Here is a 16613-nt window from a genome sequence, read left to right on the forward strand (position 1 = left end):
CAGTGCCATATGCTGCTATTTGTTTTCTGGACCAGTGAAGCCTTAATTAATTTAACAAAATGCTACAACCACTTGAAAGGGAGTTCTCAATGACAAAATGGTCCAAAGAAGAGAGAGGGGAGGAATGTATGCAGCAACTTTATTTAATCTTAAAAATATATTACAAAGTAAAAGTACATATTTCTCAGCGTATCACCATATCAAAGGAGTGAAAGAACACATCATTCACTTTTGTTGTATTTTATTCAAGAAAAATGATACATCTTCATTGTCAAGAGCGACTTTGTTAATTTCACCAAATAAAAAAAACCAAAAAGACAGCTTGATCTCATTCACCTATTCTGGAATAAAAAAGATGTAAAGGTGGTAGCTCCACAGACAATGCACTGTGGATATATATATACATATACAGGTTCGGAGGGAGCCTGACACAGTAGAGTCCCTCAGCCATTGGTCAGTGAGGGTCTTTAAGCAGGAGGGCTGTCCAGTTTTGAAAAGTCCTCATAAGCGATGCCTTCCACTCGCCTCCCTTTCATGCGACCCTGTAGACGAGACAATCCAAATGTGTAAGACATACGATAGATAGATATGACTCAGTGTTATGCATCTATTTGAGAGGTGGGGAGAAAAAGGGACAGACAAAAGGTGCAAAGAACGGGACAATTTTGTACTTCTCCCTTACCGAGTCGAGCATGAGTACAGCACAGAACTTCTTCTCATCTATACCCTCCAACACAGCCTCCGTGTCTCTGTACTGGCCGTTCAGAACCAGGACCCGTCTACCTGCAGGCCACCGTACAGAGGGGTGTGGATTAATTCAGTTCAGTTCATTTTCGGAATGGTGGACATACAGTTCATACATAAAGCACATTATTATTTTTTAGTGTCCGTTGCTTATGTCCTGTCCGATATCCGAAAAAGGGGCTAGGGAGAAGCCATAGGCTTGTCGGGCCCTACCCCTGGAGTCCATAATTTGCATATTTAAGTGCACGTGTTGTAGACTGATGGATATCTGTCTACCTGCACAGTGCATACATTCATGTTGTCCTTAGATATACAGTATACATTCCCCTACACATTCATATATATAAAGCATACATATAAATAAGCATATAAACATAGTAACATACATATACACAGCTACTTACATACACAACAATATACATTGCATCAATACAATAATTCCTGCTGTGTAGAGTCAATACCTTTCATTGTCATTGTGTTATGGTTTACCAATAATGATCGACTAGGCCAAGGCGGCAAAGAGCATCCCGATGTACATTGTTGGCATTAATAGATCAAGACCCTGGAGTTGATGTAGTACATATTGAGCCAGAACAATCTTGTGTGTGCAGTGCATCCTTACCCACTGCAGGGATAACAGTCTCCAGATGACTCTGGTCCAGTTTCAGTTTGTCCCCCGAGCCAATAATCCTCACTACAGCTGTGTATTTGTCTCGCACTTCCTGTGGCAACAGGAGTAGAAATAGAATTGTTAAGTCACTCTTGCTCGCTTTAACTCGCACACAAGCACACATGACTTTTAAATTAATCCTGCGTTACCCTGATGACTGCCTTCTTCTTGTGGTATTTCTCTCCCAGTTTCTTAGTGACAACTTTCACCACAATGTTAGGCTGCAGCCAATAGTCGTTTCTGACTGACTTCCTCTTCTGTTCCTCCATCTAGAAAATAAAGATATGTGTTTCACTGACCCTATTTTGCATAAAGTACAGAAACTATTTTTAAACTATTAGATATGAATACACATGGCAGACACATTATAGGGGTAATTCAGACCGCTGCCATTTTTCACTACAATGTTCCATTGCTAAATGTCCATTGTAAGGATGGTGCCATTGTAAGGAAGGTGCCGCATGCCAAAAGGAAGCAGATTACAAGATCTGCGATGTAGATCGTGGCTCGTATATTCATTCGCTATTTTCTGTTAATGTCTCGATGTCGTACAACAAAGTATAAATCAGGCTTAAAATGGTTTATACTCAACACAAATCTTTGGTCTGAACAAGGCTAATAAACGGTAAACACACTGACGCAATACCTCCATGATCTCATCCAGGGCACTTCTCTTCTTCTTTTCTTTGGACTCTGAACTGGAAGACAACTCTTTCCTCTTTGCTGATGCTGCCGCCGCTGCCAGGGCACTTGGACCTTTGACAGGACCCTTGACGGTACTATGGAGACCAAGTTATGAACAAATTAATATGTGACAATTGCCATGTCATTTATGTAACAGAATGGTATTCCAAAAGAGATTCCTCTGTACCTCGGTTTAGAAGGACCTGCTGCAGAAGAGCACGCTCCCAGATTGAAGACAACTGAAAGAACAAGCAGAAGTTATTTTTAAGTATCGATATACAGCCTTTAAAGCTACAATCTGGGACTTATTTTGATGAATACAACATTACTTTCACCAAACGATCGTATAGCACATTTTCAGTATTTGGAGGGGCGCCATCCCCTCCTATACCCATCTTTGTGTGAACCCCATAGCGATGATTTGATTGGCTGAGCAATATGTGAACCCCATTGTGATGATTTGATGGGCTGAGCACAGAATGTGATGTATGATGATAAGAGCGCCCCTCGCTTCACACAAGTGTGATTTTTATTTTAATAACTTGTTGTTGAATAAGCACCACTACACACAACCTGCAAGGCCCTTTTTCACCCAAAATGTTTTAGCTTAAAAAAGGAATGTCTCAGAGCAAATGTGTATATTTAGTATCTACAAGAGCTAAACGGTATGCAATCATTCCCCAAAACTAACCTTTTTCGTCTTCGTTCTCACGCTTGAGCTCTGTATAAACTGGTGTTTCCTAGGGAATAAAAGACAACATTGTTTGATTCTGCGGAAAATTGTAGATCTTGCACAAGGAAATCACTTTTTTTTAATGTTAGTATAGATGTCACAGCAAGTGTCCTATTGAAGTGCATTGTGTCCTCCTTGGCTGAAGTGTGTGTGTGTGTGTGTGTGTGTGTGTGTGTGTGTTGAGGGGGGGGGTCACCTCTGGTTCTTTGCCCTCAAGGCCTCTGCGGACCTGCTCCTCGATGAACTTAGCAGCACGCTCCGCATCATCCAAGTCCTGTTTCGTCTTCTTTTCCGACTCCTCCTGACGGCGAATTGTCTCTGGATCACGGTCAATGTACTGAACGTACCAGCCTTTAGGGGTCTCGTCAACCTTGGCCAAGCCTAGGGGGGTTCCATTAAACAAGATATATTACACACTAAAAAGAATCTGCTTCTCTATCTCATTTCAAAACCTGACATTTCACCACTAAAGCAGTCAAAGAAATACACCTTGGTGTAGCACTTTGAAAACATTACAGGACACTGTAATGTTGAGGCTTGAAATTAAATTAACTTTTGAAATGAACAAAAGTCAGTTTTTTTTCATACTTTTCAAAAGTATGACAATAACTAGCAAAGCCACTCCAAACCACTGGAGGGGGCAGTTAGTGAAGGTTATTCACAGAATTAAGCATATGCTCCACAGCTGCATAATGTTGCATGATTGTGGACAAGGATGGTGTTTCATACTATTTGCACACTACAAGCAACTCCATCAAAGTTGGAATGTTTTATAAAGAAAAAAAAGCGCCTTATCAGATACTACAGACCCTACACAAGGTAATCAACCGTATTTGACTCATGAATAAGGAACATAACATCTGATGGCACTGACATTTAGGCCAAGACTATGTTAGACGTTTGTCTTTGGTAATTTTGTCATCTACATGAGTACATGTATAAGGCCATGTATTGGTGGTAAGAGAACAGCTCATTGTGAGCTCCAGTGAGAGCTCCATTCCTTCTGGATGGTGAATTTATGTAAAAAGTTAGATAAATAACTGAAATCCACACATCTCACATACACACTGTGCCCACTGACCTTCTTTCCCCAGCCACTTTGTAAAGTCTGTAAGCGTCTCCCACTGTGTGGAGTTCATATGGACGTGCTCCCTGTCACTGATGTACTCGTTATAGATTATGTTGTTATGCACTCGCTTGGTCCCTGCAAAGAGAGAGAGAGAGGGGGGGGTTGGAGAGAAGAAGATGCTCGTTATTTGACTGTAATATGCTTTAACTGTGAAGTTAAAGTTGGAAAGTTAAATGGGAAATCCACACTTACCAAAACGTCTTCTTAACAAGTCCAGAAAGTCATCTTTAAACTCCCTAGGTAAGCAGAAAAATTAAAGTCAGTTCTACCGCCTGGAGTCAGTGTGGTGAAAGGTTAACATGCTAGTAATAGTATGTCTTTATAAGACTATCACAGCATAAAACAAACTCACGTTGAGAAGAGGTCCATGAACTGGTTAGGGTCTTCTGAGGCCAACAACAGCTGCCTCTGGTGGGACTCCGCCATGCAGTGACACTTGAACCCATTCTGTGAGCAGAGCAAGCAAGAGAAAATGGGACAAAAACAACATACAGCTGAATATTATTAAAACTGTCTGGTGATAAAGGAAAGGTCATTCATCTGCTGAGTGCTCTGATTGGGGAACCGATACTTTCAGGGCAGCTGTGGCCTAAAGGTTAGAGGAGCGCCCTTGTTGCCGGTTCGATTCCGCGGACGGGCAGGAAGAATCTGGGTCGTGAAGTGATTGGTCATCACTCACCCAACACCATTGAAGTGCCCTTAAGCAAGGCACTGACTGAACCCCCAATTGCTCCAGTGGAGCTGCTTAGTGGCTAACAGTATAAGACTGTGGTTGTACTGGTTAACTCCCAGGTTTTAATGTGTGTGTTTCTATGTGCAGGGCGTTGCTGAAAATGAGCACTTGTGCTCAGCTACTACCCTGGGTGGGAAGAAAGAGAACTTACCTGGAACCTAGCCAGTAGCAACATCAAACCCATGACTCAACCTAACCTCAGTATTACACACTAACACAGCCAGTAACCATCTGGTTAGGATGCCTCTCGGGCGTATCCCTAGGGAGGTCCTCGAGGCACGTCCCACTGGGAGGTAAGGTTGGGTGATATGCCAATTTTTTTCAATCTGCCATTACATCGTCTGTCCAAAAATCGCCGATGGACCATATTTTTGTGTTAAAGTGAGGTCAGGTCGCAAAAAGGCCAGATCTACAAGCTCTCAAGGCGTTGCGTCCTGCCTGTTTTTGCAGCGCCGGTGTCAGGGTAACAAAATAAGAAATAGATTACAGGCAGAGATGAAGTGAAGTTGAACAGACAAGCAGCACGCTAAGCTAATATCACCACCATGGCTGGTGTTGTTATCCCCCCCCCCCCACTCACACTTGTACAGGCTACATTTGAAGAGTTGAATTTTCGATAAGATTGAGTATTATTTTGCAAAATAAAAAATAAAATCGCCCCGATAAATCGCCTAATAAAGATATTTAGCGATAGACTCATCCAAATCACGATTGCCGATATATTCGTATCGGTCGTCACCCAACCCTACTGGGAGGAGACCCCGGGGAAGACCAAGGCACAGTTGGAGGAAACATAACTGGCCTTGGAACATCTCGGGATCCCCGGGAGGAAGTCACTAATGTTGCTCTGGAGAGGGACGTCTGGAGCTTTCTGGTGGAGCTGTTGCCCCTGCGAACCGACTACGGATAAGCGGTTGAAGATGGATGGATGGATAAATACAAGGCTGGTAATGACTAACGAGTCTAACTTAAACAAATACACCTATAACCAAAATGCTCGAGAGTTATGAACTTGATAGAGACTTCTTGAACTCCAAACATGTGATTTTTGTTCGCTGATGTGCTTGGAGCATCCGATGACACTCAGTTTTAGTTTATTTGTATTTATGGTGCAACATCACCCCAAGGGGTCTCTGTGCACTTCACAACAATAACACAGCAAAAACACACGATAGCAGTGAGCACAATAATAAAGTTCTCACAGCGAGTCATGTTTCAGGGCTAGTAAAGTACAAAGTACAGTACTCGAGACATTATGTACTTTGTTATACTTTCCACCACTGCTAGTTGGGTAGCATTGGATAGCTCTGGTCCATAGCGTTAGAAGTCCTTCTCTAACGCTATGGACCAGAGCTATAGGACAGAAGAAACCCACAATATCTCCCATCCCATCTTTGACCGCCCCTTATTATTACTACAAATTGCTGATAGATTAGAATCTAATGATTAGATGGCTGGCTAGCTAAGCTAACAGCTGACCAACATGGCTTTGTTGTTGTCTCACCCATAGAGTTACCGGTATGTGGTTCTCACCTCGTCTCGACACTGTTTCTGGCACATCTGGCAATACCATCTCAGCTTCTGAAGACCCTTGGCTTTGATTCTGTTGCCTATCGCCTTGGGGCTGAAGAAATCTGCTTTCCCCATCCTTGATTGTAAAACTAGCTGGCCTTAAAGTGGCGCTTATTTGTTTGTGCTGCTAAGCTAGCTAACTAGTGCTCAACAACTTCAATCTCCAATCGGCACCCCACTTCGTTCGTCGTCGGGAGCACTCGACAATAACGACATATCTCGCGAGACTTGGGGGTTATTTTTACTTCTTCCTATCCTTTTTTAACTTAACGTGGAAGATCAATGATCACATTGTTGTGTTTTTTTTTTGTTAATTTAATTTGTTTATTTAATTTTGTTAAATACATTGTTTTATTTTATTTTTACCTGAAAAGTTCAAAATAAAGATGTTCAAATCAAAATAAAACAATCGAAATAGGATAGGACATTGGCAATCTCGCGAGACCTTCGGCCATCTTCCATATTTACTCGGCGCCTGCGCAGTGCTGCATCTCTGACCTTCAGTAAGAAGCAATCATGTTCGCCAGGACCAGCGCGTTGGTGTTCTCCCCACAATGGTAAAGTAACATTATTTAATACATACATTATGGTTTAGTTGTTGTGGCATGCGAATAAGATGGCGTGTGAACGTTAACGTGGTCGATTAGACGCACTCATTCATTTGCAAGGACGTGCTAACGCTGTGTGTGTGTGTCGTGCAGGCCGGGGGTTGAATGACAGACTGTGTGATTTAGCCCAAGTTCAGCCGCTGTAGCAGCTCATGCTAAGCTAACAGCAGCTAACGCGTAGCTGCTACATGACATTTACTGGCCGTCCTTCTATGTCATTGTGTTGCTGCCGAACTGTCCGTCATGCGAAGTTCTGCTAGTCAACACTGCGCAAATAGTATGGCCAGAAAACGGGTCACTTTGACTGTCTAAAACCTAATTTCCTTGTCTTGAATTTAATAATGTATCAACGTGCTAATGGGTAATCCAAGTTGGTTTGTATGTGACTGTCGCAAGTTGATATATATTTGTCTTCCCCACATATGACTCTTTCTGCTGCATTGAATTTATTGGAGCATTGATAGGCGTATTTAGCCATGTAATTATTGTGATTATGATGCTGCTTGCAACACAATTCTGAATGCGTTCTCTTCGTTTTGCAGTGGGCAGTTCAGGAACATGGCTACCCTGAAGGACAGTGAGTACTTCTTATGTCAACTATTGCAGACCTGTTACACAGGTTCCATATATATATATATATATATATATATATATATGAATTCCCATACAACTATTATACACATTGACATGTTATGTATATACCCTATTACCCTGAATATAAGACCATTATCTTTTTTTTTATAATCGGGGACTAGACTATTTGACATTCAATGTTCTTTTTTCACAAATGAGTCTTGAAAATTGGGGTCGTCTTATAATCAGCACTGCATACATGGGAGGCTTGCTGTTTTGTTTTTTTGTTGATACTGGAGACGGCTGAGGGCTGTTCTTGTGTCCCCTAGTCAACCTTCGGTTGAAGTCCATCAAAAACATCCAGAAGATCACCAAATCCATGAAGATGGTGGCAGCTGCCAAGTATGCCCGTGCTGACAGGGCACTGAAGCCTGCCCGTGTCTACGGAACCGGTGCCCTGGGTATGTATACCAACAGTATAGAGCACCGAAGTCGTCCAATATCGGTAGAGGGCGCTAAGTCCACGGCAGTGTTGATTTTGTCGACTAAAACTAAGATGAAAAATGTTCGTCGACTACCTTTTTTCACTGTTAAACTAACTATGATGACTAAGACTAAATATACTGACAATTTGGTCAACAAATAAAAACTAGACTACAATGTTAGGAAGGGACTAGTGTACAAGAGATCCACTAAGTCATTTTACAATTAGTTGCATGCTGAAAAATCTACAAGCCCGCAACGCATCGCGTGGTGAGCTTGTAGATCGGCTATTTTCAGCAAGTGAAAAATTACGATGGCATCAAGGCCTGCCAAAATACATTTTGTTCGACTAAATCAACTGTAGATTTAGTCGACTAAAATCTTATGATATTTAGTCGACTAAAACTAGACTAACACTAAAACATTACAAGTGACTAAAACTAAATAAACTATTCAATGGCAGGATAAGTTACAGTGCAGCCTGTGTGGTGCTGTGTTGTCGTTCCCCCTGCAAACATTAACTTGTTTCCTACTATCCCTGTTTGTCTGCATCTCCCGGCATGCAGGGACGCTGGTCTCATACATTTACACCAGTGATTCTCAAGAAGAGAAAAAAAACACTGGTCCATGTACTTTTTTATTTGCATTGTTTTTTTAATTTGCAAACCCCATAGGGGGATTTTAGATCGCCTCGTATAAGAACTGTTTTGAAACGTAAACAAATCATCCATGCCGTTTCACTGATATGGATATGAAGAATCAACTGAGCTATTGTTACTCCTGCTGACTTGGTTACATTTTCGCTAGAAACAGACTGCATCAAATATGAGTGACTGACTGTCGTAAACGATACGAGACACCTCCCCGACAATATCGCAGAGACGGTTTGTTTATTTTTTGGGGAAATATTCAAATTTGCCTGTTGCGCACAAGATCGGTATGGTTGTCGGCCGATCATGAGAAAAACAATCGGGATCGGTCCCAAAAAACATTATCGGAGCATCCCTACTTTGTATGTCTGCTAATTGAACGATTAATTCAACCAGTTATTTGTACTGAGAGATCATTTAGTTCGGTCCTGTGTTTATATGTCTGCAGCTACTCTTGCATTCTAATGGGAAGATCAGCTTCATATTTCTTGTGCAGGCTGGGACCTCAATTCTTTTATTTTCTTGGTATAATATAAAAGCAGCGCAGTCATCCATCCAGGCTATGAGATGAGCATTACACTATTCAGTATTTTAGCCGTGACGTAAGCGCCCCCTCCAGAGATACTTCCGGGTCCTACTTTTGTGTCCACATAGAGTTATATTGTGTCCCTCCGTCGGACTAAATCTGAGACGAAAACAACCACAAAAGTCTCATTTGACCACTTTCCTTGCAACAACAAAGCTACTGGTCTCCCAAATCTGGCTGTGACAGGCCGTCTGCCTCACACTGAATACTATCGCCATTTTATTTCATTGTGGCAACTAAACCCTCATTAAATGCAAAGTAGATTCAACATACTCAACCCTGCACACATTCTAAATATGCCCCTGAAATATTGTACAGGGCAATTTCCAATTTTTCCCATAGACGTTTCATAAAGTATTTATTTAAAGACCTGTAAGCCTCGGTCAAAGAAACAGACATTCTTTTTGGGGCCGAACAAATAATTAGAAGAAAAAAAAAAGAGTACAACACTTTTTGTGTTGGCCCAAAAAAATGTTTGTCATGAGTTGTCACGATCCGAGTTGACTGACCGAGGCTTACACAGGTCATCCCCAACCGATCTGACTTAAATCAATACACCTAGTGAAGTTTTATCATTTAGGTTTGATTTAGTTTTACAGTTTTTCCTATTTGGACAACCTTTGATTAACTGGTGATACAAATGTAATTGACAATCAGAAAAGTAACTAACAATCAGACTTTGAAGTACAGAGAACTGTTAATGACAAATCTGTTCAGAATTACAGGCAGGAGTTTGACTGTCAAGGCCACAACGTAGTTTTTTTTTTTGCCACTCAGCAGGTGTTCCCGCATAACTTCCGGGTGTGATGTCACACGCATACCCTCTATTCTTGGTCTATCCCCGTTTGCAATGCACTAGACATCAACTCCCACTACTTGCTGCACGACTTGTCACGACAAGTCATGCTACTCATATGCTGAATTGGCGGTGCCCGGCATCGAACCCATTACATTGTGGCCCAAATATATCATGCCGTGCTACTCTTTTATGGCTGTAGGTAGAAATTTAAATTGCATACATCGCTGGAGATTTTTGCTCTGAGCGCACCGTTCCAGTTTGTTCTCAAGGACGTCGAAGTAAAGGGTCATTCCAATATATTTGTTTAATTCGTAACAATTTTTGTGTTTTTCATGTGTCTATGAGGTGACAGTACTTCATTAGACACCCTGGAGTCGTTTTTATGTGCAATGGTGTATTAACGTTGTATTTGTTTAACCGCTGTAGTGCCGAAATGATTTTGAAATTTTCAGTAGCACCGAAGAGCCGACTTTAGGACGTAATAATACCTGATTGTCATGTTTTAGGGTGGAAAAAAATCTTGGCACTCAATCTTTAAATCTGACTTCCCACATGTAATGATTTTGTTGTACTTTATTCCCCAGCCCTTTACGAAAAGGCCGAGATCAAAGCGCCAGAGAACGTCAACAAGCACCTGCTCATTGGTGTGTCATCTGACCGTGGTCTCTGTGGTGCCATCCACTCTGGTGTTGCTAAGGCCATAAAGGCTCAGGTTGCCGAACTGACTGCCGCTGGCAAGGAGGTGATGGTTGTCAACGTAGGGGACAAGCTGAGGGGCATACTGAACAGGTATACAACAGGATATGTTGACGTTAATGTTGCAGAAGAGTTAGTTTTATCAAACGCTCCTGTTTATGTAGTGTGAGGCAGCTTGATGTACAAGTACACCCCCTGGACATGACGCTAGGAGACTTACCCCAATGGGCCAATCCAACCCTTGATGTTGAGTGCCAAGCAGGGAGGTATTGGGTCCCATTTTTCAGAGTCTTTGGTATGACCTGGCCGGGGATCGAACCCCGGCCTCCCAGTCTCAGGGCAGACACTCGAACCACAAGGGCACTGTTGTGTTTAGCTCCCTTCTAACTGTGACGTTGAACGTGACCAATTACTTTACCATTCTTTATCCAATTGCCCTGATGGGGGATGCTGAAACACTAGAATACATTTGAATGTGTCACTTTGTAGCATTGCAGAAATATTCTGCATCTGAATGCAGTACAGAAACAGGATGATTGAGAACACGAGGGTTAGTCATCATGTTTAAAACGGCTAAGATTACATAAAACCTAATTTATAATAGTGTTTCCCCAAGGATGAAGCTGTAGCAGTGGCTGTCAATATTTGTCTTTCATGCAAAATTCTATATTATTGCCCTCCAAAATAAGAAGTCTGAGATTGTGTATGTAAATTGGGCACATTACTAGTCACATTACGCTAACACTCTTTTTCCGCATGACAACTAAAACTAGCCAGTTAAACAATTATATTTATAACAATTTAGTAAATTATCTCCTGATGCTAACTTAAATGTATCTTCCATCAGGACTCATTCACAGCACATTCTGCTCAACTTCAAAGAAATTGGCCGCAAGCCTCCCACTTTCTCCGACGCTTCCATCGTTGCCGCAGAGCTGATGAACCTAGGATATGAGTTTGACCAGGGGACGATCATCTACAACAACTTCAAGTAAATAAGGCCCACCTTCATCATTCCTGGCTGCTACTTGGTCATATTTGCTATTGCAGCAGTGTAATTGAACACTAAGTGTGCATCACTTTCCCCCCCCCCATACAGATCTGTCATCTCATACAAGGTAACCAAGAAGCCCCTGTTCTCCAACGATACGGTTGCTAATGCAGGTATGGCATTTTACTGAAGTCCCAAGTAAACGGCGGTGAATTTTCCATGTTGAACCAGTCACTCACTCACTGTATGCCATCTTGCCCGACAGAGACCATGGGCATCTATGATGACATCGATGCTGACGTTCTGAGAAACTACCAAGAGTTCGCCCTGGTCAACCTAATTTATTATAGCATGAAGGAATCAACCACCGCTGAACAGAGCTCTAGGATGACCGCGATGGACAACGCTAGCAAGAATGCCTGTAAGACGTTCTAAACTAAAGAATAATTTAGACTTTAGAGTTTTTTTTTACTCTCATTGTCCAGTCGGAGTTGATCCAGTCCCTGCACTATGTATCTTCTGTTTAGATTTAAGGTGGCCTTACACTAGCCGATAATCGGGCATTTTTGACGCTCGGTGGGTGCCCTACCGCTCAAAGCGCGATCGGCCCGATCAACATCAAGAATGTTTGATATTTGCTCTGCCCCGCTCCGATTATCCTGTAGTGTGTGGTGCTATCAGATTTCAGATTGAAAAAAATCGGCTAGTGTAAGGCCACCTTAAGTCATATGGCAAAACGTCTGAGGCTTCATCAAGATGCAGCCTAATTGAGGGGTTCAATTTGATCCAAAACATGTTTCATATCTGTGTCCCTTGGACAGAATCATTTGATGTGGATGTCCATTGCCTAATAAGTCTTCAGTGGTGGTCTGACATGAAAACGTTTGAAAAGCCGAGTTCACTCACAGCCACAACCTGTCACATAATGCTTTAGCCACTTAAACCCTATATACTTTGTTGCTCTGGGTCCCTGTGGGTCTGTAATTGGCCACCTCATTTGCCTGTTGTATGCTTGTAGATCTGCTGTTTTTGTCTGTTTGCTTATTTTTGCAGTTTTTTTTCACCTATGATGACATGCCTGCGATGGTTAATGAGGGTGTTAATGTTTTTACTAAAAATACTAAATGATATATTTCCCTCCCTCTAGCCGAGATGATCGACAAGCTGACGCTGACCTTCAACCGTACCAGACAGGCTGTCATTACCAGGGAGCTCATTGAGATCATCTCTGGAGCTGCTGCTCTGTAAGAACTTTGAAAGTTGTCTCCATCTCTTGTCTTTCCTTTGAAGGAACACTTTTCAGCCATGTCTCCATATATCGGTCCTCACTAATAAGAAGGTCCCATTTGTGTCTACTCACCAGCCCACCTGTGCTCGAGGTGGGCTGTGGTGTGGATAGAAAATGTACTGTTGATGACATCGTTGGCAGGGATTTCATAAGATAATGGAAACTAAAGGCATGGGATTAAAGGAGCATTCAGTGATTTGGGTGATTTGGAAAAAAACCCGGTCCACCCGGTAACAAGATGTGCACATGCTCTACAGTGGGGGGGAAGTACAACAGACCAACAGCACGTGCACCAATGCCCGTCCCACTCGATCATGATTGGAGGAAGGACCCTTCTCATCCTAATTGGATGAAGGCTTTGCCACCCAAAGCCCAAACCGAAACTAGGGTTTTTTGACCCCAGGGGCTCACTGGGGACAGGGAGGAACTCCTTATATGGTCAGCACACTTTATAGTAGGGAGGATTATCCAAAAAATAAGAAAAAATAAGTGATATTTGAATTAAGTGAAATCACTGAATATGCCTTTAAGTAGTAAGTAAGTCAGTGAGGCTTATTGTCGGTATCAGCCAGAGAGCGGGAGTCTTTCCCTGTGCTAGACCTCTGGGAGATGGATTGCTGAGGTGGAGCGCAACACCTACCATCAGCTCCCAGTACTTACCACAAGCTGTGCTCCTCATACACTGACTTGGCTGACTTATACTTTATAGGGTACAATAAGTAAAATAATATAGCCTTTCCATGAGTATGTTTCTAAAAAGAATTCAAACAGCCAATAGCATATTACAAGTTATGACACTTGAACCTAAGGCAACTAAAACAATAAAGGTTGTTTGCTGTAGTAAATAGCCCTCCCACCCCTCAAAATAAGGCAGCTCCCCCTCACTGGTGCGAAATAGGGTACTCGAACACAATTTATTGCTAAATAGTAGCCATGACTGTTTAACAAGATGCGGTCTAAAGTAATAATGGGGGGGGCTCCCATGTGAATCTGGGACTTTATGAAGCTAGTGTGTCATCATAATTGACAATCTTCGTAAGTAAACTTTAATTTTACAGAGCCTTTCAAAACGGTTACGAGGTGCTGTAAAATAAAAACATAAAATTCCAATCGGAACAGGACAGTGAGTGTCACCAAGACATGTGGTACTGATCAATCCAGCAGTTTGCAAGATTAGACTCGCACAGATGCACTCTGTGGCTTGCCTCTTACAGAGAGCCACACTAAAGAAAAACACAAGTTTTAAATCTTATTTGAAATGATGTCATCAGCAGGTAAAGGTTTGAACTATGCACACACAGTGCAAGTAGAAGTGGTAAAATGAGGGCTGTTGATGAGATTATATATTTTGAACTGTGCCTTCACCCTACTCTCACCTTAATTTTATATTTTAATTTATCAAATGATGGCCATTTATGACTTAATTTTGTGACAGTTATAACTTGTCATTAGACCATTAGAACATCCTTGTGACCCACAGTTTTGCATGGCTAATTCTCTTTTGTAATGTGATCTGCTTCATTGGTGAACCCAGGAACTGAAGCATGTATTAACACAGGTAGAGGTAACATCTGTTGGTTTGTGCTGGTTTGGTTTGGTTTGGATTGCTTTGTGTGCTTTCTCTACTAGACTAGTTGGAAGAGCATAGGTATTATTCTGTTTAGGATAGACTGAATAGCCTTTAGGCCTTTTAGAAACGCTTAGAAACCCTCATTAGTTTCTCCTAGGCCTCAGTCACATAAACGACGGCTGTCTTCTCTGTGTTTGTGTCTTTTGCGTGCCGCACGGCTCGCACTGCATTGTCAATGGGAGTCTCATGGTTTGACGAGACAAGCTTGCTCCATGGGGCGGAGGATGGCAGACTGCTGTGGAGCAAGCTTGTCTCGTCAAAACCACGTGACTCGCATTGAAAATGAATTGCGAGCCGTGCGACACACAAGAGGGCACAGGAGACGCCGAGATGACAGGGTGTCGTTGTGTGAGCGGCACCCTAGTGTACAGCCAAACCAAGTCTTAAGGGCCTACTTGTTTTTGTGTTCTTACTTGATCGTTTTCTTTGTATGTTTGCAGATAAACGGGCAAAATCGTCCCTCCTTGTCCCCTGCCAGTGGTTGTGGCTTACATGCTTCAAAGTACTTCGGACTTCAAACTGTCATCAAGTCTATATGAACATTTATGCTTATTTGTAAAATATTCAGAGAAATAAACCTCTAACGGAGAACCGTTTCTTTATGTTCTGTTTTGTCCCTCAATAAATGTGTATGTGGTTGTGAAAGATGCATGATGACTGATTTGTTTTACACAGGCCATTCTCTAAAGTCTATGAAATTAAGCTAAAGATCAACTGCATTTATTTATTTATTTAAGGTATTTCCTGTGACAGCTGTGGCCGGTGCCATTTCAGTACACACATTGGGCCTCAAGCAGAAATCAATATACTTTAATATACTCAATATTTATTTATTTTTATATCCACGATTTGTTAGTTAACTATATATATTTTATACTCTTGGGGAGAGAATTTTAGGCGTGGTCTAAAGCACTTATCAAGATGTAACAAAAGGTTTTGTTTTCAAAGTCCACACATTGTCCAGTGCAAGTAACATTTAAGCAACATGAGTATCAAAATTAATTTAGATTCTGTTTTAGCAGGTGCTCTCAAACTTTTTAAACTGGGACCCGATTTTTATGGGTGAAATTAGTCTAAAGCTGTCTGCATGTTTAAAACTACATGGGTTGTGGTATGAAGGTGATCAGTGGTCTTCTGGGTGTTATGGAAGCCCAGGTTTGCTTTGATGGCTCATTTGTGTGGTCTGGTCTGGTGTCTCACTGGCCATTCACACTGACCAGCCAACTAGCACAGTAATACCATGGTCAGTACTACACCATCTTCATAAAGCTTGCCAATGTACAGAAGCACAAAGTGCTCTAAAACCTGGTAGATGGCTGTGTTGACTCGGGACTTGATAAAACAGTACTTCAATACCAGCAGATTACACGTGCAAAGAATCAAAACGGCATAAGGAGGCTAGAAATTGGCACCACTGGCAGAGGCTCAATACAGCAATATCAAATTAATTGGAGAACAAAGTATTAAAAACTAAAATAACTGATAGATGAGAATTAATTAAAGTTACATTGTTGAACAAAAGTGCTAGAAATTTCCCTGAATGGACCTAGTGAAGGCAGTGATGTCCATAGTCCAGAACAGAGAGAAATGTGGCTTCAATGACTGTTTTCTTTACAGGATGCCGGAAAACATGCTTTGTTCCTATAGAGAAAACCATTGTTCTTGTCTCAATTTTGGTGGCTAGATTTTCAATGTGGAATTTAAATGAATTTATCATCCAACCAGATGCCAAGGTAGGCTACTTGTATTCTGAGACTCTTAATTGTAGAGCCATTCATTGTCATTGGAAGATATTAAAATTACGTTTTCAGGTCTGGTGGTTCTACTTCTAGCCCTGGTGAAAAGCATGAACTTAGTTTTGCTTGTATTTAGAACGAGCCTAAACTCTATAGGGCATCTTGGAGAGTATGAGAGTAGTCTGATATTCAGGAAGAGGCGAACAACATCGGCAGCAGAGGGAAGTGTGTCAGAGTCAGGATTCCGGCAGCATCCTCTCAGCTTTGGCAGACTGATGGCAGCCAGCACATCCATCCATCTTCAACCG

At 41.9% G+C, this 16613-nt stretch overlaps 2 protein-coding genes across 4 annotated transcripts; one reads left to right on the forward strand and one right to left on the reverse strand.

The window, feature by feature from the left end:
* Positions 1-122: 122 nt before the first annotated feature.
* Positions 123-6493, reverse strand: kin (Kin17 DNA and RNA binding protein). Its single transcript, XM_079494456.1, has 12 exons — positions 6227-6493; positions 4313-4407; positions 4153-4196; positions 3913-4035; positions 3028-3212; positions 2790-2838; positions 2286-2337; positions 2061-2193; positions 1564-1683; positions 1367-1466; positions 683-783; positions 123-542 (listed from the first exon to the last, which is right to left on the reverse strand). Exons 1-12 carry the CDS (start codon positions 6338-6340, stop codon positions 468-470), a joined length of 1191 nt encoding a protein of 396 aa, XP_079350582.1. The 5' UTR covers positions 6341-6493; the 3' UTR covers positions 123-467.
* Positions 6494-6697: 204 nt separating this feature from the next.
* On the forward strand, positions 6698-15171 carry atp5f1c (ATP synthase F1 subunit gamma; the record flags this gene model as incomplete). 3 transcript variants are annotated; one of them, XM_079494457.1, is made up of 10 exons in its annotated part: positions 6698-6822; positions 7416-7450; positions 7776-7907; positions 10549-10753; positions 11508-11651; positions 11760-11824; positions 11917-12072; positions 12799-12895; positions 14474-14496; positions 15007-15171. In XM_079494457.1, exons 1-9 carry the CDS (start codon positions 6782-6784, stop codon positions 14478-14480), a joined length of 882 nt encoding a protein of 293 aa, XP_079350583.1. In that variant the 5' UTR covers positions 6698-6781. The 3 variants fall into 3 exon arrangements, with proteins under 3 accessions (XP_079350583.1, XP_079350584.1, XP_079350585.1); XM_079494458.1 differs by lacking the exon at positions 14474-14496 and having other exon boundaries at positions 15010-15171; XM_079494459.1 differs by lacking the exons at positions 14474-14496; positions 15007-15171 and having other exon boundaries at positions 12799-12899.
* Positions 15172-16613: the final 1442 nt, after the last annotated feature.

This window comes from Electrona antarctica (genome assembly GCF_951216825.1).
Source record: "Electrona antarctica genome assembly, chromosome: 23".
Taxonomy (NCBI): Eukaryota; Metazoa; Chordata; class Actinopteri; order Myctophiformes; family Myctophidae; genus Electrona; species Electrona antarctica.